This window comes from Aptenodytes patagonicus, chromosome 1 (genome assembly GCF_965638725.1).
Source record: "Aptenodytes patagonicus chromosome 1, bAptPat1.pri.cur, whole genome shotgun sequence".
Classification (NCBI taxonomy): domain Eukaryota; kingdom Metazoa; phylum Chordata; class Aves; order Sphenisciformes; family Spheniscidae; genus Aptenodytes; species Aptenodytes patagonicus.
The window spans coordinates 16,185,699-16,208,275 of NC_134949.1; the positions used below are offsets into that span (position 1 = coordinate 16,185,699).

The 22,577-nt window shown below is 39.6% G+C and overlaps 1 protein-coding gene across 1 annotated transcript in view; it reads left to right on the forward strand.

Moving 5' to 3' along the window:
- SLC2A13 (solute carrier family 2 member 13) overlaps window positions 1-22,577 on the forward strand; it is a 171,772-nt gene that overhangs the window by 59,060 nt on the left and 90,135 nt on the right. The window contains exon 4 of the mRNA XM_076328876.1: window positions 18,698-18,806. Within this exon, the coding sequence (XP_076184991.1) occupies window positions 18,698-18,806 (109 nt within the window). The remainder of the gene's footprint in view (window positions 1-18,697; window positions 18,807-22,577) is intronic.

Below are 22,577 nucleotides of genomic sequence, written 5' to 3' on the forward strand. Positions count from 1 at the left end.
AAAAATGTTCAGCCTTTCTTCTTGTGTAAATAGCATCATGCATCACATCTTTGGAGGCTTGCACTTCCTCCATAAAATCCTATTTCTCTGTAGCTGTGGTGGAAACTGGTGGAAGATTTGAGCACATGTGAGGGAGCCGTGTGGCAGGGGGTCGCTGGGTGTTTTTGAGGTAAACATTCGGCTTCGCAGCAGCATAGGACGGCACCCTCACTGCAGGCCATCTGCAGAGAGCACAGAAGAAAGAACAGTTGCCTGACTCAGCTGCAAAGCTTCCAGGCACTGGAGCCAGATCTACCCTCCTATGTCCTTTTCAAGTAAGGGCAACGTGCTGATCTCCTTTGCTGGTATGTGCGTGGGTTCACTCCTCTGGATCTGTTCCTGTCCCACAAGTTGCTGCCTCCCCAGCTCCTTTTGTAGAGACTGATGTTGGTTTTTTGAATTTTAGGTGTTTCTTGCTGATAGAAATGTTGATGGGTCCCACATCTTTGCTGTTTCTCCCATAGTCCGTTGTGGATGGTGAGTTATAGCCTAGCCTCACTATTTCTCATGGGAAACTTGTGTGCTTTCCTTTAATGATAAGTGATGTTGGACCACTTCTATTTTCATTTTTTTTATTGGACCATTTCCATGCAGTCACCCAGGTTTCACTGTCACCTGGATGACCTTGTCAGCCAGCTGCTGCCCACGGTACACAGAGTGACCCAAGCAGAAACAGCCGCTGGAAAACTCCTGTGTCTGGACTGGAAGTGGAAGAGCCAGCATTCCTCTTCAGAGGTCTGTGACTCACCTGGAGGTGCCAGCTGTAAATGCCCTGATGTACTTTGAAGTCAGTATGGAAGAAATCAGTTGTATTTCTGTGGCACAAGTAAAGATTTTCTCCTAAGCCCTCTCATCTGACAGCAGCAAATAGTTTTCTTCAAAACTACCTCTTTGAGAAGTTTGGTGTTTTTTTTTCTTTCAGTAAATTACAACTAGACTCACAACCACAGGTTTCTGCTTTCCTTTGTCCCAATTCAGTCCTGGCTCTTGCTCAGCTTCTTTAAATGCACCATGGGTTTTTCTTAATACTGCAAAGGATGGTTTGAAATATGGAAAAACTTAAAAGTATGTAGTCTTCAGTCAGCTGCTATCAATTGAGCTCATCATTATCTAAAGCCAATACAAAATCCTCTTTCCTGTGGTGTTTCCAAGCAACTGGCACCGACTGGCGAGGGAAGTGAGACACGCACAGGAGCTGAGACCTCACTGGCTGCTGCAAAATGGCCAGCAGCATCTGCAGGGTGAGGCTGGGAAGGAGGAGGTGAGCTGGGATGCTGCAGGTGACTGCCAGGGTGGGACGCCTGACTTGAGACTTGTATTTAAATGGTCAGAAGCTGTGTGCAGGTTGGTCCAAAGAAAAGCTAGTGTTGTTATTGAACAGCAGAAAGTAAAGTAATTTGTATTTAATGTGAAGGCTTGTATCTGAAACTACTAAATTTAAAATGCACTTAAATAGTGGCCTTCCCTGAAGCTGGAAGTATGGAGACACACTGCAGTAACATTGATAAGTTAATCTCTCTGATGTTTACATTGCTGTTGGCTTAGTAAAAATAATGTGTACCTAAATTTGTTCCTAATGGACAAGATTTGGTTTTTATTTGAATTGAAAGCATACTTTTAGTTTCCAAGAACTTTCTGTAGCAGCATGGTAAAAACTTCATTAAACTGATTTTAAAAAGTAAAAGCCAATTTATTTAACCTTTCCATACCTCGTCTGATGGAGCTATTCTAAAATTATAAATTCTTTTTCCATTATTGTATTTCGGTTGTCCCTGAAAATCCAGGATGCAAGAAGAGGGCTGTGGTGGGTTGGCCCTGGCTGGATGCCAGGTGCCCACAAAAGCCGCTCTATCACTCCCCTCCTCAGCAGGACAGGGGAGAGGAAATATAACAAAAGGCTTGTGGGTCGAGATAAGGGCAGGGAGAGAGCATTCACCAATTAACCATCATGGGCAAAACAGACTTGACTTGGGGAAAATTAATTTAACTTACTGCCAATCAAATCAGAGTAGGGTAATGAGAAAATAAAAACAAATCTTAAAGCACCTTTCCCCCACCCCTTCCTTCTTCCTGGGCTTAACTTCACTCCCAAATTCTCTACCTCCTCCCCCACATTGGTGCAGGGGGACGGGGAATGGGGGTTGTGGTCAGTTCATCACACATTGTCTCTGCTGCTCCTTCCTCCTCAGGGGGAGGACTCTTCACCCTCTTCCCCTGCTCCAGCATGGGGTCCCTCCCACAGGAGACAGTCCTCCATGAACTTCCCACAGGCTACAATTCTTCATGAACTGCTGCAGCGTGGGTCCTTTCCATGGGGTGCAGTCCTTCAGGAACAGACTGCTCCAGCGTGGGTCCCCCATGGGGTCACAAGTCCTGCCAGCAAACCTGCTCCAGCATGGGCTCCTCTTTCCATGGGTCCACAGGTCCTGCCAGGAGCCTGCTCCAGCACAGGTTTCCCACGGTATCACAGCCTCCTTCGGGCTCATCCACCTGCTCTGGTGGGGGGTCCTCCACGGGCTGCAGGTGGATATCTGCTCCACCGTTAACCTCCATGGACTGCAGGGGGACAGCCTGCCTCACCATGGTCTTCACCACAAGCTGTAGGGGAATCTGTTCTGGCAGCTGGAGCACCTCCCCCCCCTCCTTCTTCCCTGACCTTGGTGTCTGCAGAGTCGTTTCTCTCACATATTCTCACTCCTCTCTCTGGCTGCAATTGCTGTTGCACAGCAACTTTTCCCCCTTCTTAAATATGTTATCACAGAGGTGCTACCACCGTCACTGGTGGGCTTGGCCTTGGCCAGCGGCGGATCTGTCTTGGAACCGGCTGGCATTGGCTCTATCAGACATGGGGGAAGCTTCTAGCAGCTTCTCACAGAAGCTACCCCTGCAGCCCTCCTGCTATCAAAACCTTGCCACGCAAACCCAGTACAAGGGCGTAGAACACAACCAGCTCTCAGAACTTGCCTTTATTTTTTTCCCACTCCCTCCCCCAGCCCCCATGTTTTTTATCATTATTTACTAAGCTTGTGTAATAAAAAGATGTACGGTCCTACTGGAGGGAATAGGACCTTACAATTCTGTTGAGAAAAAAAATTATTCTACAGAAAAAAAAAAAAATCTTCTGTTTCTTGTCAAAAGCTATCAACAATAATGGTAAAGGACCTGAGGTGACTCTCAGGTTTTAGGCTGAACTTGCAAAACCTGTAATGAGGAGGGGAAAAAAAAAAGACGACAGGAAAAAGAATAAAACTTAAACCCATAGGGAGCTGCTGCACAATTGAATACATTGCGCAATAGTTATAAAATACTGAATTACTTTTGTCCTCTATTTCTTCTAAATTAATTTTAAATAAAACCTAATAGTTCATAGGAGCAGCTTATATTGTTTTTTTCCTAGCGTGGTTTTATGCAGAACCATTCCAGTTGCTGTCAGCTACTAAAAGATGCATTGACTGCATCTGCATTAGCATTTTGGCTCTGAACAGCACTGTAGCTCTGCAGTGAGTCTCTTCTCATCAACCGTTGTCACGTCCACGTATTGTTTGTTCAGATCGCAAAGCGGTGTTAGTGCCCATGGAGTAACTTCCTTCAGGGGAAATTAAACCAGAGGTCCGCTCCAAGGATGCATTCAATGTGCTTGGACTCTTTTGGAGATGTGAAGGTTCAAATCAATGATGGAGTCTCAGGGCAGCTTTTAACAGCCCGTGCGTGGTAAAGTTCTGCCTAGGGGACTGGACTAAATCTAGTCTGACATAAAACCTACACATAGCCTGTTGCGTACATCTAGGGACTTCGGCTTCAACCTGGTGATCCTTGCCTACTGCACTGCATTACTTGCCGAGATGCACGTGGTCGTACTGCTTCCTAAACTGCATGTTGCCCAGGAGAATTAATATTCTTTATAAACGAGTGAGCTTCTGTGTTAAAATATGTTGTATAACTTAGTGTACAAGCATATTGTTAAACTTAAGGATAATTGGGTGCGGGGGGTTATGTGTATCCTCCCTTTACCCCAGTCCAAGTTAGCACTTCTCCAAAGAGGAAAGGACTTCATAGCATTTTCTCTCCTTAAGGAAACTACTTTTCTTTGTGGTGGAATTGATCTCACAGTTATCGTGCTATGGCCAAACTTTTCATCCCAAGTGTTGTAGCTTGCACTTAGCATGTTACACTAAGTGTGAATTTACAGTTGAGTAGTTTTTGATGATGCAAATGATTAATTTGCATTTTATTGTGTTAGATGCAGTGATCAAGTCAGATGAGTATTATGTCTCAGCGTTACTCTGCAAGTTTTACTGTATTTGATCTTAAGCACCCACTGTTCCCTTCAGATGAATGTTGGGTACTTGAATGACGATTCCTTTGTGCATTTGTAGGCTGGTAATTATCTTTGGCAAAACACTTGCAGAAATCAGTTTATGACTGCAGGCATATTTTGCTTTTTCCTGATCTATCAGTGTTTCTATGAAAAACTATCATTGTCTAGCATATGTTACCCCAGTGCTCTCCAAAATGGAAAACTTCCTTGGTTTGTCTTGTTGCCAAAGTCAGCCTGAGAGCGTGAACTCGTCAAAGGTGGTGTCATTTCTGTGTTGTAAACCTGATTTTCTGTTATATTTGGTACTTATGTACTTTTATATCTGCACTTTTTTTCCATGTGCTGTAGGCAGGCAAGTCATTCTTACCTCCACTCTCTACCTTCTTCCGTGCTTGTCTGCTGATGTCTTCAGCCCAGCTGTGTAGGTGCAGAATGCATTTAGGTGTATATAGGTGGAGAACGTATATAGATCTGTATAGGTGGACAGTGGAACTGAATTAGCTTCTCAGATTAGTTTCACAGCCTGCATGATCAGAAGCAGCGATTTCTCTCAGTGACTACATGGCAGCTCAGAGAAAGCCAGCAAATATGAGGTCAGTGAATGGAGATATTTGGAAATCCACCCTGAAATGTAGGTGGCTCAAACACTGTGGCTTTCTTCCAGCTTTGTTCTCCCTTTGTTTTTGTTTACAAGTTTCCCCCGGACTTCCTGCACAAGAATTTTTCCTTTCAGCCTGCTTAATAGGTTGGTGGCAGTTGGCAGAAGGCACAGTTGGGCAATGATGCTCTTACTGAGAAACATGAAAATATTTTCCTGGTATCCATATAAAGATGCAGATGCTTCTTATATCTGACACTGAAAATTAGCTTTCATTGTTTCCTGATCCAATCCAATGCCAACCAGGCTGTTGTAACTCATGATGGTATGAAGCATTTTTCCTGATACCTTCAGGTTCATCAGCCTCCGCAGCCTGACAAATTCTAAATGGAGTAATTGCTTCCTCCCTTTTTTTTGTTTTGGTAAACAGGAGGTAGGACTGATACTATTTCTGTTCTTTTTAGAGCTTATCCTTGAAACATTTATTTTTCATAACAAGTTGAGTTGCCTCTGGAAAGTAGTTAAACATCTGGGAAAAGTAGCTCCTGTGCGTTAGAGAGGACATGCATGTCTGGGTAAAATTCTGCCCCTTCTCTGCACTACAGCCCATCTTTCTGGCTGATCACAGTTGGGAAATCCGCAGTTTGCCCTGAAGCCAGGAAGGTTACCTGAAATTCCAGCCACACTAGTGATATTTTTTGCCCTCAGATCTAGGAAAACCAGCAGCTCCGGGGGAAACTGAAATGCTATTCAGTAACCACTAGTTACTAAGCGTGTACTTCCACTGGGATGTTGTGAATCGCTATGTGAAGTTTGTCTTGTGTCACGTTTGGCTTTAGGTAGTGCACGTGTGCTTCTGAAGCCCTGAGTAAGAATTCATATTGGTCCTAAAAACAGCTTCTTCCCTTAATGCAGTTTAGGCTCTTACTGCCTTTAAGAAAGGAATTTGAGTCCTTTTTTGGAAATAGTGTTACAGCTGAGAATGCTTGCTGCATTTATGCAAGTTGTAATGTTAAGTTGAAACCTTAAAAATGTTAACAAGGTGGTAATGCAGATGTTTTTTCCTCAGGTATGATTTCTTAACTCCAACAGACTTGGCCTGGAACCTGAGCAGACCAAAAATATTTAAATAGAAGGTTCTAACAGCATCTTCCATGTGCAACAATTAGCCTAACATGTAGATTTTCTTGTATATTTTACATATAGAAGTGTATTTATTGATTTTGCTGTAGTTGCTGGTTCTGTTTCCATCGTTGCTTTTTTGTCTCCCTGCAAAAATGAGCATTAGCAAATGAAATTAGGAAGAAGCTGAATGTAACATGTTCCCGTGTAGCATCTTTAGGGACAGCTGGGATGATCTGAAAGCAGCTTGCTGGCACAGATGTATAGACCCAGGGACATAGCTTCGGGGAGTTAGTAGTGCCTACAGAACCCAAAGAATCTAAAGAGTTTGTTTTTGGTAGATGGTTATGTTGATTCTGTTATAATAGTGACTTTCAGTTATAGTCTGGAGGGTATATGTAGACCACCTCAAAGGAAAGGATTGTTCTGGTGCCAATCCAGTTTTTACTGATTTTTTTATTTAGTCTTCATTTGGCAGCTAGGGCACGTTCCCTTCTGTTCTTCAGTGCTGCAGGACAGTTTGAGTTGCACAGTGGTTTTTGCCCTTGTTCAGAGCTGAAAACCAAAGTACCTGTGCCTTGGGGGTTTGCAGCAGCACAGCTGTTGCCCACAGGCAGGACCTCTGCACTAAGCCCTGCAGTACCTAGTGGGTGACTGGTGGGAAGGGGCAAGGCACAGTTGTGCCTGCTCCTGTGGGAAGTACAGCCCTGAGAACGCAGTTGTAGGATGGACTCTGCTGGTTTGCCAGTGCTGTCCTTGTACCAAAATAATAGGGGGAAAAATCAACCCTTGCCAAGCAAAATAAGTTCAGACAACCTCTACTCCCAAACCCCGCTGGGTTTTTGGTAGCGTCTCTCCACAAGGGCCTCCTGCCAGCCCACCTGTGTCTGCCTGAAATTGCATGTCCTCACGTCCTGGCAGACAGCAATGCGCTAGTAAAAGTCTGTGCTGTGAATGTTACCTAAAACCTCCCCTTCATCTTTTGGTGTGCGGGGGCTTTCTTGGTCCTTTGTTCCTCTCTGGGAAAAATTACACGTTATCTTTTAAGATCATAATGTACCATGGTCTGTGCAGACAGCTGATGTTGTGGTCTTGAAGCAGATCACCTTTGTGAGGGAAGCAGACTGTGCACTCTTCCCTTAAAGTGGGACTTTTTGAGTACAAACTCTGACCTGTCCTTGCCCAGGGTGTATTTGGAGATCAGTTGATCTTTGTATATCTTCTAGGGAGTGTGTAACTGTGTGACTCCTTGATAGTTACATCAAAACGTGTGTAAATTTTTTGAAATATTCCAGTTTTCCGGTGAGCCTCACATTTGTTCATACTGGCTTGCAGGCCAAACCTTGCCATGCTTCTTCTCACTACCACATTGAAACTTGTTTGCTTTTACTCTTAACACTGAAGAAATCCTGATGCTCCGTTTTTTTTCTAATAGAGTAATCCTCTTGCAACATATTTAGAAGTTATATTTTAACATTATTGTTAGTATCTATCACCAAAGAAAGAAACGTCTATCCCTTGACATTGAAATGGCTTGGATCACTGCAGGTGACAGAGAAATGTCCGTTCACTTAAATGCTTTGATTTGAATATGGTCAAACGTCGTGATGGTGTGGAAATGTGCCCCTTCAAAATGGCGGCTGTTGTGGGGCTTGGCTCCACTCTTAATGGTTCCATTTCCCTGGTGTTGCTGGGGCCGCCTCCTCTAATTAGGACCAGCTGTAAACTGCTGCATAAGAAACACAGGCTAAAAACATGATGTCTGTCCAAAACTTAAAAATTTCTGTTTAAAATTTTAAAACAGGTGGAGTTCAGTAAAGGAGCACAAGAGGAGATTGAGATGTATCATAAATACCAGTTTTTATATATTTACACCCAGGATAGTGTTTTCTGAACAATGTCTGTCATTTGGATATTATCATTTCTTTTAGATGGTGGGTTAACTTGATGAGGGTGTAAAATCAGCATAAAAATCTACTTACTGAAATTCACGAGGAAATCTCTCAGAATTCCTTTATCTTTTTGAAAAATGGGCCTCAGGCCTCTAAATAATTTAATAAAATCTTTATGATATTCCTTTCTATCTGCTAGATCTGTGAGGTTGCACAGAAGCAATGAAAAGATCCTTGTCCTGCATGCTTCTATCTTGTAGTGCAACCAAGCATTAGTAGGAGCAGTTAAGTAAGTATGATTCTGGTCTATTTCTTTTTTTTTAAAGGAAAAAAGCATACTTAACTCAGGGAAAAGAGATCAAGCATTATCTTACACTCTACTGGATTTTCAACAGCTTTTAAAAGAATTACCTTTTAAAATATTTTATAAAGAAACTGCTAATATACATGGCATTTAGGCAATCTCATTCTGTCTTCATTATACTGAATATGATCAGAAGGATTTCCACTTGGTATAAGACAAGCAGCTTGCAGATTAGATGTATTCCATAGTACATGAGAGACCTTGAACTGCCCATTATGGAGTATTAATTCTGTTTTCCCTAAGACCAGCATCATCACGCGGGAAGATGCCTTTTGCCTGCTGTTTTGTGCGGCATTATAGTATATCTTTTTTAAATTCTGTTTTATCTAGAAGCCTTTGTTCACCGAGTTAGTCACAGCTGATGATACAGGACATCTGTGTGTCAGGTTTTGAAATTACTTTTAAAAAAAGATCTAATGAAAGCAAGACCCACAGTATGTTCTCCTATTAATCAACAGGCAAAAGATATTTCAGTTATACAAACAAGTGTATGTAGAACCTGCTACTTACTGTCAGTCTCGCTGACAGTAGCAAGAATTACTCTTGAGAAACTCTCTGAAGTTTATGCAGAGGTAGTCTCTCTCTAATTCCTGGAAAACAACAAGACTTTACTGCGTAGTGGAGGTACATTACAAACAGTCTGTACATCTTGCTGGAGGAATTTTGTTGCTACCACTGACAGCATTATAAAATAAATCAAAAGAGATTCTGATACTCCATAGGCTTTCTTCTTTGTGCAAATAGAAGTAAACTGCTTCCATGCTGGTTTTGCATAGATGCTAATGATTATACCTGATGCAAAATTGTGAAGAATCATACTTTATTGTGAAGTACTTTGGTATGTCTGAAACTCCAGAGTGGCTGGAGCATAAAAATTCACATAGGCTGTATGTGGATCCTCCAGAAATTGGAAGATTTGAAAACTGTTATGAACGTCAGCTTTTCATAATCTTCAGTTCTCATGACAAAACACTCCTTAGGATCATAGTCCAAAAGATTATAATCTGTTCTCTGCATTTTAAAATTGTAAATTATTACTAGTGCAGCCAGTGATAATACTTAAGCAGGTGGTTGGTTTAGAATCGTTGCTCCAGCGAGGTATAATCTGCAGTAGCAAAAACTTGGCCCTTTGTCCCTGTCTTCTGGACCACAGACGTCTACTACATTGTTGGTTTTTCACACTTTGGTAAAAATGGTCATGCTATATCTGTCAAAGTCTATCTCACCGCCATTCTGTCTTAATAGTGGTCAACGCATGGTGGATCATAACTATGCTTTTGGTTTTGCATCTGCCATTTTATACAGCCCATTTTCTGTGTTATCTTGAAACAAGCATGTTCTTTACTCACCTTCATTGTGCCACTTTAGCTTTTATGAAACTTTTGTTGTATTCCCAACTCCTAATCCAGCTCCTTTTCTCCAGCTTGAAGGATGGTGTACTTGATTTGTTGCTTTGATCTGTAGCTAAAGTAGAGGGCTATTATACTAACGAATGCAGAATCACACTAAACAGACTGTTAATTGTTGTGAATCCAGACATAAGTACACTAATATGGTATAATTGTATATGCATTTTAGTACCCAGGGGCCTAGTAAAATTAGTATTACCACTGCTGTATGTTGGAACCGTTCCATTAATTTGATTGTTCTTTTTGCCTTTTCCTTGATCTTTCCCCATTTCTACCATATTCCTTTTTTGAGATGAGGGGGAGAATGCAAAGGGGACCAGAACTGCGTACAGCTCTTAACAATCATAGAATCACAGGATGGTTTGAGTTGGAAGGGACCTCTAAAGATCATCTAGTCCAACCCCCCTGCTGTGGGCAGGGACATCTTCAACTAGATCAGGTTGCTCAGAGCCCCGTCCAACCTGACCTTGAACACTTTTGGGAGTCGGGCACAACTTCTCTGGGAAACTTGTTCCAGTGTCTCACCACCCTCATAGTAAAGAATTTCTTCCTTCTATCCAATCTAATCTACTCTCTTTTAGTTTGAAGCCATTGCCTCTTGTCCTATCACTACAGTCCCTGGTAAAAAGTTTCTCCCCATCTATCTTATAAGCCCCTTTTATATATTGAAAGGCTGCAGTAAGGTCTCCATTACTGCTATTTCATATTTCATACCAGTTATGGGAGTTGTCAATTGAGTATTTTACACTTGCTGATTTCAATATTGATTTGTGTTCTCTGCAGAGGTTATAAATTCAGGGTAAAAACTGTCAGTCTAGTGTGACTGACAGGTTCTTAATTAATGAAGCCTAGGAATGAAATTGCAAAAAGGGGTGGATCTGCTGTTGGTGGTATGGAGATGGCTGAGTTTTACAGGATCTGTATGTAAGGATGTTCCCCCCCCCCCCCCCCCCCCCCCCCCCGAAGCACCAAACTTTTTCATGGTGTTGTAATAACCAGTATGAGCACAAATCTTAGAATGATATAGGTTTCATGTAAGAATCATGTAGATAACCTCTGAAGGTTGTCTAATCCAACCCCTAATCAAAGCAGGACAAATCAGAGTAGGTTGCTCAGGAACTTTTTCAGTGAAGTTTTCGCCATGACCTGTCTGCATCTCTCTTTCTGTGTTTGACCACTTCCATGGTACAAAATAAACAGACTTCACATCTGGTCCAAATTTTCTGCATTCCAACTTGTCTGTTGCCTTTTGTCCTGCCCCTGCACACCTCTGAGGAGCCTGGGTCCGTCTCGTCTTTGGCCCTCCACTAGGTAGCTGTAGACAGCAGAGGCTTTTCCCTTTACCTTCTCTTTTAAAGCTGAACAATCCCAGTTGTTTCAGCATCTCATATGTTGTGCTCCAGGCCTGTCCACCTTGGTGTTTCTCCTCCAGACTCATGCAGCAATGTGGCGTGCTGCTTGAGCTGTGAGACTTGCAAGTGCTGGGTAGAGGGGAAGAACTGCTTCCTTGACCTGCTGGCAGTGCTCCTGTTCCTCCTCCCAGGATGTGGTCAGCCTCCTCTGCTGAAAAACATGCTGCTGTTGAGTGGTAATGGTTGTCTTAGAGCCCTTTGTGTTTCTTATAGAAGATGGTTAATACTAAAATGTAGTAAACTAGCTCGTGCTTTTAGATAAGGTATGATCTTAGGCTGCAGTTCAGTGGAATTTTGAAGTGTGTATCTGTCCTTCTGTCTTCAGTGGAACTCAACTTTGTGCTGAAGTTTAAATGCTTCAGTTTAAAAAAAATAAATGTTGAAGCAGTTTCTTAAGACTTATTATTTTTAGCTTCAAACTTATCTGCTGTGCTGTCTGTCATCTATACATCCATTGATGGTGCTGTCTTGTTGTTAGCAAGCCAAAGTTAAAGTACTTTGACTTTAGCCTACCGTGACTTTTTGATTTTTCTGCTCTCTGGTAGTTTTGGAACCTGACTGAGCTGTGCTAAAATGATACTGATTTCAAAACGGGTTTTTAAAATCTGTTTAAATGTGGACCTCATCTCTAATTTAACTTTTTTCTTTACTTTTATTTTCAATGAAGCTCTTAGCTAATGGCATCTGAATTTTAAAAATTGAGAGGAGTTTTTCACGCCCCCTAGATAAATTGTTTTTTTAAAACTTTTTTTAAGGAGATGGTCTGAACTAAATATGCTATTAATAAAGTAAAAAAAAAAAAAAGGGTGAACATGTAAAAGATTGTATCCAAAAGTTCCCATGAAGACTTTCATTGACCTCCAGGCTCCTTTCTCAGTTCTATTAAATTTCCCTTTTTTCCCCTTCCCTCCTGGGAATGTGTCCCTGTGCCTCATTCTTTTAGAGGGCAAGGAGTAGAAATCTGTTTTCACTGTTAAACCACTGGCTTAGAGCAGGAACAGGAATATTTCGTTTGGAAACAAGGAGGGGTGGGGGGTGGAAATCACTAAATTAAGATTTTTGGCAGAAAAAAAATTGGAAAAAATTTAAGGCTTGAAGAGTGTTGCCCAGGAAATAAAATACAATATCTGTATGGGTGTTAATACAGTAACAGCTGGGAAGATTAGCTTGAGAGTAGGTTACTGACTGGGTTGAAGGGGACTCTGAATCACCAGCTTTTTTGGTGCTCTTTTAATTGAAAAACAACAGCAACACCGCCAATACAAAAAAAAGCACTCTTGAAACTCCCCTAATTGCAATTTTCTTTTAAGTGTCTTTCCGCAACTTAAAATTAAAGAAAAAAAGCTTTCTAATTTCAGATTGCTAAATGCTTTGCACTGCACTTCATTACTTGATGAGGCAGTGGAGTGGGAAGCTCTTCAGGCTGTTACAACACTTGGCTTATTTTGGTTGTGCCTGCGTGATGCTAGCTCCATCATCTTATCCTTCCTCATCTGCTTTCTCCAGCTTTAAGTGAGGGACGCGTTACTGTTTCCTGTGTAAAGTGGTTCTAGAGCAGACCATGAAAGTAAATGTTTGTTTGCTAAAACCACATTGCAGGCTGCAGGTATGCACAAGTCTGCCTTAATACCTATTGCTTTATTTCTAAGGTGCTTGCCATGGCTAGAAGAAAGCACAATGTGATCCTTGCTTTTCTTTGTCCCTACCACAGTTTTCCCATCAAAGAAACAGGTAAACGTCCTCCTCCGTCATTCCCCCACTCCACAGGTCTGACAGTACTGCACTGGGGTCCCTCCTCCACCCACGTGGACTCTTGTTGGTCATTGCGGCCACTTCTCTCAGCTCCCTCTGGCATCATGTAAATGGCCAGTCTTCTCTGTTTGTTATCTGTTTTGTCATGGTTTCTCTAGTTTTGAAGGTCTTCATTACAGTAGTTTCTGTTTTCTATAAAGAACATGTCATACAGAGCCAAAATGCACTCCTTTTTTTGCTTCCCTACTTGTCACTGCTTCTTGTCCTATTCAAAGGTATTCTTAACTGCCGTCACCTTTGTGCAAGTACTCAGTCATATAGATTTTCCATCACCAAAGCTTTATATCAAAGAATGTAGTATCAAGGGAAAGACTTCTTTTTTTCCTTTTACAGATAAAAGAAGATTGCTTTGTTTTCAGGATTCTCAAAAGGCCAACCTAACCTGCTGTCAAAATGAAACAAAAAAAAAAATCTTTATTCTTAGTGTTTCTGTTCTCAATGTGTGGATTAAAAAGATCATTTGGAAGGACCATTTGTGTGAAATCTAGGTTTCCTGAGCAAACAAAAAAATCCTTTCAGTTCAATTAGGTGTGGAAAAACTCCTTGCACTACTTAACTGTCTAGAACCAAAATGATTATGTCTAATTAGCTTTTATTTGCTTTTAGAGCAGGCTGTCTTGTTATACCATTGGATGTATTTGCTGTGGAAAACTGAAAAATACTAAGACTCAGTTATTAGGCAAGCTGACAGTCTTTTCTCATTCTTGGCTGATGGGGGGCTATGCTTAAAAAAAAAAAAAAAAGACTCAAGCAAGCTTTCTCAAAGGATTAGAGAACTTATGAGGTAGGAAGTTTCCTCTAGTGCTGGGAGTGGTTCTTCCAATGTTACTGGAAACATTGTGAGACAGTGGGGAAGAGCTTGGTACTTAGGTAAAATTGTTTTGTATCTTCTCAGGATGAATAATGCAGTTTTGATCTTAAAGCTACTTCTATTTTCTTGTGATTTGGTAAATTTTACAGAATGGAAAAATGAATGAAGTTGATACTCCTAGAAAATAAGCATGTAATAGGCTAGGAGCGGGAAAGGGTGTTTGCTTTAGTGTGTCATTCATATGCATAAAATAATAGCTAGCTCTAAGTGCTTTAGAGGAGGAGTCTTAGGTGGAGGAATGTTCTGCAGATGATGCAGAGAAAGCTGGGCTGGAAGCTGTCATTTTGTAAGGAAAGGCAAAACAGAGAAATGGTTCCCATGTCTGTCTTCTGTTATCCAGATCACCAGCCTGACGTTTCTTTTTTTTTTTTTTTGGTCCCATTTCTAACTGTAGACCAGTTCTTTAAAGATTTATCTGGATGGAAGAGAGGGCATTGACTGGCATTGGGACACGAATGGGTCTGAGGAACTAATCTGAAGGTTGAGCTTAATTGATGCTAAACTGATGAGTGACTGTCTTGTTGCTTGGCTAAGCCTGCCTGTTTGGAAACACTCCTCTACAGCAAGAGCACAAAATGCTCACAGGAGCCCTACGTAGTTTTAAGCTGTTGCTACAAGCTGTCACCTAGATTAGCTGGCAAAACAATATTTGAACCTGCAAATTACTTTGGCAGAGCCCAGTCTCTAACCATAGTTTCCTGGCTGTGAAATTTTGCCAAGTATTGTACTAATAATTTGAGGGATGGGGGATCACAAGGTGTCCAGGCACCAGATGTCTGCCTGCATTTGCTGGGGGATTTTTAGGTTGGCTTTATGTCTATCTACAGTATTTTTATTTCCCTGGAAGTGTATGCAGTACATTTTCAGAAGGAGATGCTGAGACATCATTAATACCCATTCTTCTGCTTTTTAGCTTTCATTATTTAAACTCCTTTTAGAACTAGGGTTTGTTTGTTTGTTTTGTTGTTTTTGAAAAGTCTCTCTATCTTTTAGTTGGCAGTGGATCACACCCAAGCTCCTATGATCACCATACAATCCATTTTACCTACAGAGGAAAATCAAAATGCCTTACCAGGTGATTCACAATTTCTAAACTTAACTTACTTGTGGGTTATGCCTAGTAACAAGAACAGCAGCTAAAATATAGGAAGCTGGTGTTGAAAGTTTCAGATAACCACTCATAAAATGTAACATTTGGAAAGCATCACTCGCTTTCCAGAAGTAATGATTTGACAAGAACAGCTCCTCCCCCCCTGTTTAGCTCCATGTAAGCTAATAAGGTTTTTTTGGATGTGAAGCCAAACTTCCGAATTCTATTTTTGCCTTTTGCTTATAAGGATGAATGTCTAGTTAGGTAGACAGTTTAGACCAGGCTAGGAAAAAGCCAGTTAGACCACAGCAATCCACTGCATGTATCACCACTTCATGTAATCTCACCTTCTATAACAGCTGTATGCTTATTTTTCCATTGCTCTTTATCTATTGCTGCCATTTTGCACTCTCACTAGAGCAAGCTTCAGCTGCCCTTTACTGTAGCATGTTTTGAACGCTTGTAAACATATGCATTAAGGAAATTTACTTCAGATATAAGTAATTACCTGAAACCACAGCACAAAAAGTCCAACCAAATCTAGTCTCATTAAATTAATCATGACATTAGGAGGTCTCATCCTTTTGACTTCATTTTATTCATAGATTAGACATAGGAAAACAAACATCTTGGTGGTTTCTCAAGTTCAAATGAAGTGGTTTGAATGCAGGAATGTTTCCAGATCTCCTAGCTGCAGAGAAAACAGCAGCAATTAAGGCAGAAGTATCATGAAAAAAACCCAACTGATTTTTGGAGACAAATACCTATTTTTCCATTGTAAAAATTACCAAATGTTTAATTTTTTTATGATGTATCTTTTGCATCATCTGTTTCCCTCTAGTTCTGTTAGCAATTAAGTTGCTCCACTTTTTAAAGATTTAATGATTTTATTGTTTTGTGCTATTTTAACCTATTGTCATAACTAACAGCAGATTTAATGGTTATCAGAAACTCCTAAAGTACAATATCAGTTTTCAGAAGACTTATTTTCAGAAGAAAAATGTATTTAATTCTGAAAGCTTGTTTTGTTTTTCATTTTTTAGTTTAGACCCATACTGTGTTGTTAACAGTCATGTTTTACCTAGAGTTGTTTAGTTTTAAGGCTGTAATATATGAACACAGAAGATGGATGGCAGAATTGAAGATAGGAAAATGCAAAAATAGTATAGTTAGTTTTAGGGCTAGATAATTTTAATAAGTTTCACACTCATTTTCTGTTTTAAAAACAGCCACCTCGCAGTCAAAGTCCTTTGGGTTTTTTAGTGGAGTTTGTAAAGCTCCTTTAATATACAGATTAACGATTTCTTTTATTTCTTTCATTCCATTTATTGGTTTCTAAATGTGAAGGCTGTGAATTTTATGAAAGAAAATCCTTTAATTTTGTGTATGCCTATATGTGTGGGTTGCCATGGTACGGATTTGGAGTGAAACTTTTAAATCTCTGACTTGAACCAGTATGATGATTTTTAGCATCATTTTTCTGATACAATTAATCAGAAGTCTGAAAAATTACAAGTACTTCCTGAATTTAGCTGACTGGATGCTCTAAAGGTCTAAAGTCTAAAGTTCTAAAGTAAAGGTCTAGACTTTACTACGTGGTCTTAAACTTTCTGCAGGGCCCCACTTCAGGCGTACAAACGGATTTGTGTGATGAAATTTTGTTGGGAGTTCATGACTGCCTCTGAGTTGCAAGGCATTGTCTGGGAGCAGCTGCTTTAATTTCTAGCTATTCATTTTATTGCCTTCTGTCCAATTGTTTTGTACAATGCCGTATTGTGAATAGAGTTTTATATAACTTTTGTCAAATAGCTGAGTGGATCAGGAATTGTTGAAAACTTTGCATCAGTTCTTTAGGACATTTCTGCTTCCTTTCCTAACAGACCCTGCTGTAGCATTCCAGCTTATTCAATGAGTATAGTCATTGATGGTGGACTTCAAGATTTAGGTTGGCTGTCAGGTCCTTTGATGATAAAGATGGATTTTGAACTCCATTAAGGACTTTATAGGAAGTTCATGAAGAACGGAAGATACAGGCATTCAGCAGCCTGGGTTCATGACAGATGCTGCAGAATCAGTTGCCAGATAAAGGTTTTTAAGCCCAAAGCCTTCATGCTCAGGTGTGATGCCGAGTATGAAAACCTGAGGGCTGTTGTTTGTGAATTAAGGTTCATGGTTGCATTTGTCAGTAAATCTTTTTTCTTTGTGAAGCTCCTAGTTGAGGAAAAATCCAAGAGAATGTCTGAGCTCTAGACTGCTCCTAGCTAACAGCGAGTGCTGGTTTTGTTGTTTTTCCACTGAGGAAATGCCACTTTGACTACTGAACCCTTTGATATACTTGTCTACCCAGTGATGGTATGTGTCTTGCTTGAGAATATCTTACCAGGCTCTATTTGTCAGCTGATTTTACTCAGCTAGAGACATTTTGAAGGCAATAGCGTGGTTATATGGCAGGACAGGTGGGACTGTGTACTGTCTGAATGTTAATGTTACTTGGAAACCAGCTGGGAAATTTGTCAGACTGCATTCTGCTGTTAATAATAAAGAAGCAAAGTTAAGTGATGATACAATTGAGATATGAATTAGAAATACTATAATTTTTTAATGAAAATGAGTTTTCCTTAGGCAGGTCTGATTATCTTTCAAGGAAAAAAAAGTTCCACTATTGAAACTGTTCACAGATTGTCAGCTTTCTGACGTTGAAAATCTTTGCATGTAAATCGTTCTGCTCTAACAGACCCATATAGATTTTTATACTGAATCAATACATTTAATATTTTCTGTATGTTCAGGAAAGACTGAAAATGCAAAAATGTAGATGCTCTTCACAGCCTTTTTTTTTTCTTTTGATGGCAACTATTTTGACTTACACATATTGTGAACTATATTAGGTGTTCTGAGTGGGTATACCAGATGTGATAAGATGTATAAAACATAGAATTTTTCACCAGACTGTGTTCTGCCCTAAACACCACTCTGGGCAGAAAGAAATTCAAGTAAATAAGGGAGTCAAGTATTTTAATTTTTTTGCCTGATATCATATCGCTTTCTGTATTACTTTTTTTTTATAGGGTACTTTGAAAATTTAAAATTAACAGAGAATAAAACTTTCTCTGTTTGCCAGAAATTTTTGGTTTTCTCTTCATTGAGGAACTGTTTTCTGCTTTTTGAATGCAGCCTCATACAATTGCTACCAAAGATATGGAAAAAAATTAATTAATTTATGCTCCCTCTGCTGGCCTTACAGCTGTGCAGAATAGATCTATCCCATACCTTCAAAGTATGGGACTCATGCAAACTCAAACACTTGCAACTGGTTTGTGGAAGTTGGGTATTTGGCGGACTAGGGAGAACGCTATCTGCAAGATGCAGATCTGAGCAGTTAATAATGGCGTTTCTGAAATAACCTCTCAATAACAGTGGGAGCTTCTAGAAAGGAAACGACAATGATATTTGTGACAACTTTGAATACATTCAGTTGCAGCAGATGTGCAATCTGTTAGTATGATATAGGAGAGCTGTACATTTGCCACCAGTAGTATACACTGTGTACAAAAATTGTTTCATTTTTTTTCCTGGGCTTCCTGAAAATCTTTGTAGTAAAGTGCAGAAAAGCAGAACTGAAATGATCAAGTTGTTCAAAAATAATTGAAATAACCCAAGTGTGTTTGAAACTAAGGTGCAAAGCCTGTTGCCTGGGAACGTTGTCTTGATAGCGATCACTTAAGAACTATTACGTATTCTTTTGTTTTTTTTTTTTTTTTTTTTTTAAGCTGGACCTGTGATCTGCAGAATGCTAACATACCCTCCAACTCGAAGAGCCTTAATTGTGGGTTGTGGCCTGCAGATGTTTCAACAACTGTCAGGGATTAACACCGTCATGTATGTATTTACTGCTTGCTTCTCTTTATAAAATATAAAAAAAAGACAATTAGACCAGTAGCAGTTGTAGATGGGCTTCTGGACAAAATCTGAAACGTGAAAAATAGAGTGTGAGAGCTGGAATGCTGGTTTGAAATCCAGATATTGACATATTTGGTGTCTCAGAAAATTGGTACAAGAGGATGTTAGTATAAGGGCAAACATTTATATAGAGATGAGAATGCAAACTGTACTCTGGGAGATGCGCTATTATATGTTAGGGTTTATGGTCAAAGCTATGTACATCTAGATAAGAAAGTACACTTACAGTTTGAATTTGTGTGCAAATAGATCAAAATACTGTGAGGGTTAGACTGTTGACCATGTAAATGGGATGGAAAATTACTGTGAAGTGCTAAGGGAGGTAAGACGCTGAGGGAAGAAGCATTTCCTGTTATTACATGGTTCTGTTATGTGCATGAAAGACTCAGTAAATGCAGAAGTGAAGAACGATACATTGGGTATTCTGATAAGCTGTCAGCTCACAAGAGGAGTATGGCAAATGTGCAGTGCACAAGACCTAGTTTAAGATTAAATTACTGTTGAGCTACCCTACAAGAGTAACCATAATAAATACGATTTCCATATTGTTTTAAGAGCAAGTTTAAAATGTATTGCAGTAACATCTTATGGAGAGAACTACACTTAAGGGAGCAAGCTTGTTAGGAAATAGTTAAAAGGATCAGCCAAAAGAATAAAGCTTTTAGTGGTATCAAGAGCTACTATATTAAATGTTAGAGTAAGTATCTGCCATCAATCACAAGGGGGGAAAAAACCCAAACTCAATATTGTTAAACTGCAAAGGAGGGAAATCTGTAACAGGTAAAGAGAGAATTTATAAAGTAGAACTTGTAACCAAATGTGGGAAACAGGAGAATGCATAACTGGTAAGTTATGTGTGAAATCCAGACGACAGGCACAGAAGGAGCTGGAGAAATTCTTCAAGCACATCGGAAGCAAGAGACCTAATAGTCTCCAGGCCCAGTAAGGATCAAGATGTTGTGAGAATGCTAGCAGAAGATAAAACTTCAGTAGCAAATCTTACGAAGACTCTTTTTGCATCTGTGTTAATTATGGAGGCTATATGAAGGTTCCTGCACTGGAGCTTACTTGAGATGTCTCAGATGGTCTGTTTCAAATTCAAGTGTTAGGGGAAGAACTTTTAGAACAAGCTGATTAAAATGAATAATAACAAATTGCTTGGACTAATCAGGGTACACCTAACAGGTCTGGAGTAATTTGAATACATAATCACTGAATTTGGAAATGTAGCATAATCTGCGTGAAGCTACAGCCCAAAAAGTTTTATTTCTGTCCTTATCAAAATTAATTAAAACTGTCATAGAATCAAATGAGAAGATGTGTGTTTATAAATATGAAAAATGAACACGTACATGGAGAATATAAAATAATAAAGAAGAGCCAACATGATTGTTGTAGACAGATTATAGCTTGCAGATTGGTTGGATGAGAGTTCATGGTCATGTTAGAACTACAGATGCCATATGAACTAACCATCTTAGTCCATGACAGCTGCTGCCTAAGTTTCTTGAAGAGACGAAATGGTCACAAAAATAAGAGAGAAGCCCTCTCAGGTTAATAACTTTTTAAGGCAGGAAAAAAGAGGATAAAAATAAAAGATCAGTTATCACAAGCCAAGAGTAGACTCCTACAGGGATCTATGTGGAGGTCTTTGCTGCTTTAATAAGTCTGTGAAAGGGACTAAAAAGCAAAATAACAGCTTGTACTCATACACCATTCACACTATTAAGACCCCCAAATCTGTGGACATGAACAGTTGTGGGAAGACAATACAAGATAACAAATTAATAAAATGGCAAGTGCATTAACTATACAATATTATACAATAATGCTTGCAGGAAGGAACTGGCTAACTAACATGCATGGCAGTCTAAATTGTTACTACGCAAAAAAGAGGTCTTGAAGTTGCATTATAGTTCTATACAAACATCATGATGACATCCGTGACCGATCTGTAATAGTACAAACAATTGCAGATGTCCTTTTTTTTAGTAAGGATAAACCAGGTTATATATGGGGAAAGAGATACCTGTATTTGAACAGGATGGTTAGGACTCTGAAAAGAAATGAGTTCAGAAGAAATGCAAGAGCTGTATAAAGCTACTAATGTTATGGAGAAGATGGGGAGAGCATGATTATTCATCATTTCTTATAACACAGTTTTGATGGCTCCTAGTTCTTACCCAGCAGTAGGTTTAAAAACATTTTTTCATGCAACACAATTACATAGTGGAACTCATTGCCACAGGATGTTACAGATGCCAAATGTAGAAGTAAGTTTAGAAGTTAATTAGGGAAACTTATATAATAAACATTATTAAAATGTTATTAAACATGATGTGGATGCAACCTCTGGCCAAGGACAGTCATTCTCGCATTTTGGTTCTTACTACTTTAGGATGCCTTATTAGGCTACAACAAAAAATTGACAGTTCACAAGGTTTATGACACTGGTAGGTTGACTTTGTTTATTTTAAACTTCTTATGTTTTAAAATCTCAAACTCCTTTCTATGTAGGAGGTTTTACAAATAGTTTGGAATTGACCTAATTTGCTTGTGAATGTGTAGGAGGACAGAATTACAACTATAAAACATAGTTGAATCTTAGCTTTAAAATAAGAAAATGCCTATAATAAACACATGAAGGCACTGTTGTTAAAGGACTGGTTTGTAAACCATTTGCAATATCCAGTATTTTTTTTAATAATCCAGTATAACTAAATTTTTAGTTATCAGGTATGCAAGACAAACATTCTCCTATGAAAGGACATTTGTCGAATATAGGTAAGCAGCGGTCTGTTGATGGTTTGCTTACACAGAAATTGGTGATTGCTTTTTAATGCAGTAATTAAATGGTACCTTAAGGAACTATCAGATTGTATTAACTCTCTGAGCACTATTTTCCTCTCCATAATGTTTGGTTGTGTCATTCTGGGATTGCTGTTCTGTTGCAGCAGGAAAACAGGCATTGGTTATGGTTGGAGGTTGTAGGATTGTGTGGACTTTCCTTCAGTGGTTTTGCAAACTCATTTACCAAAAACAGTCACAAAAAATGTTTTGATGGTTGGTGTTCACTGTAACTTTGGTGCCACTGTGAATCCTCTTCTCTTGGTATACCCCTTTCTAGGCTGTAGAAGAGGCTGATGACCCTGACTTGCTGTTGCCTGGCTTTCCCTGGCAGAGGATTTAGCCTCTGGTTGCCCCCTTTCTCCTTACGTATTTTCATGGGACTCTTCTACACTGCGACCAGTTAACTTAACATGGCAGCATCCATGATGGACCTGGACTTGTTCTAATCTTCTGGCTTGAGTCTTTCCACTATTTCTGATATAAAAGAATTTGTTTAATCTTGTATTTTACTGTAAGAAAGTGAGGCCATAGGAGTGAGTTTGTGTGTGTCTGAAAAACTCATTTAAAACAACCCAAAACACATAATCAAATCACAAAGCAGGAAAGTGAAATGAAAATATAAGGAAGAAAACAGTTGTAGAATGATTTAATACTTCCCCAATTTGTATACGCTTTACCGAGTAACTCTTCCATTTAAGAAAACAAAAGTTTGAATCAAAAAGTATGGGTGTTAGAGGTAGGAAATTATATAGAGGAATTTTGCAGGGGTCTAAAAATAATCACTGAGTGTACCCAGTAGTAGAAGAGATCCTAAAAAGCAGAAAAATACCTACAAGAAAC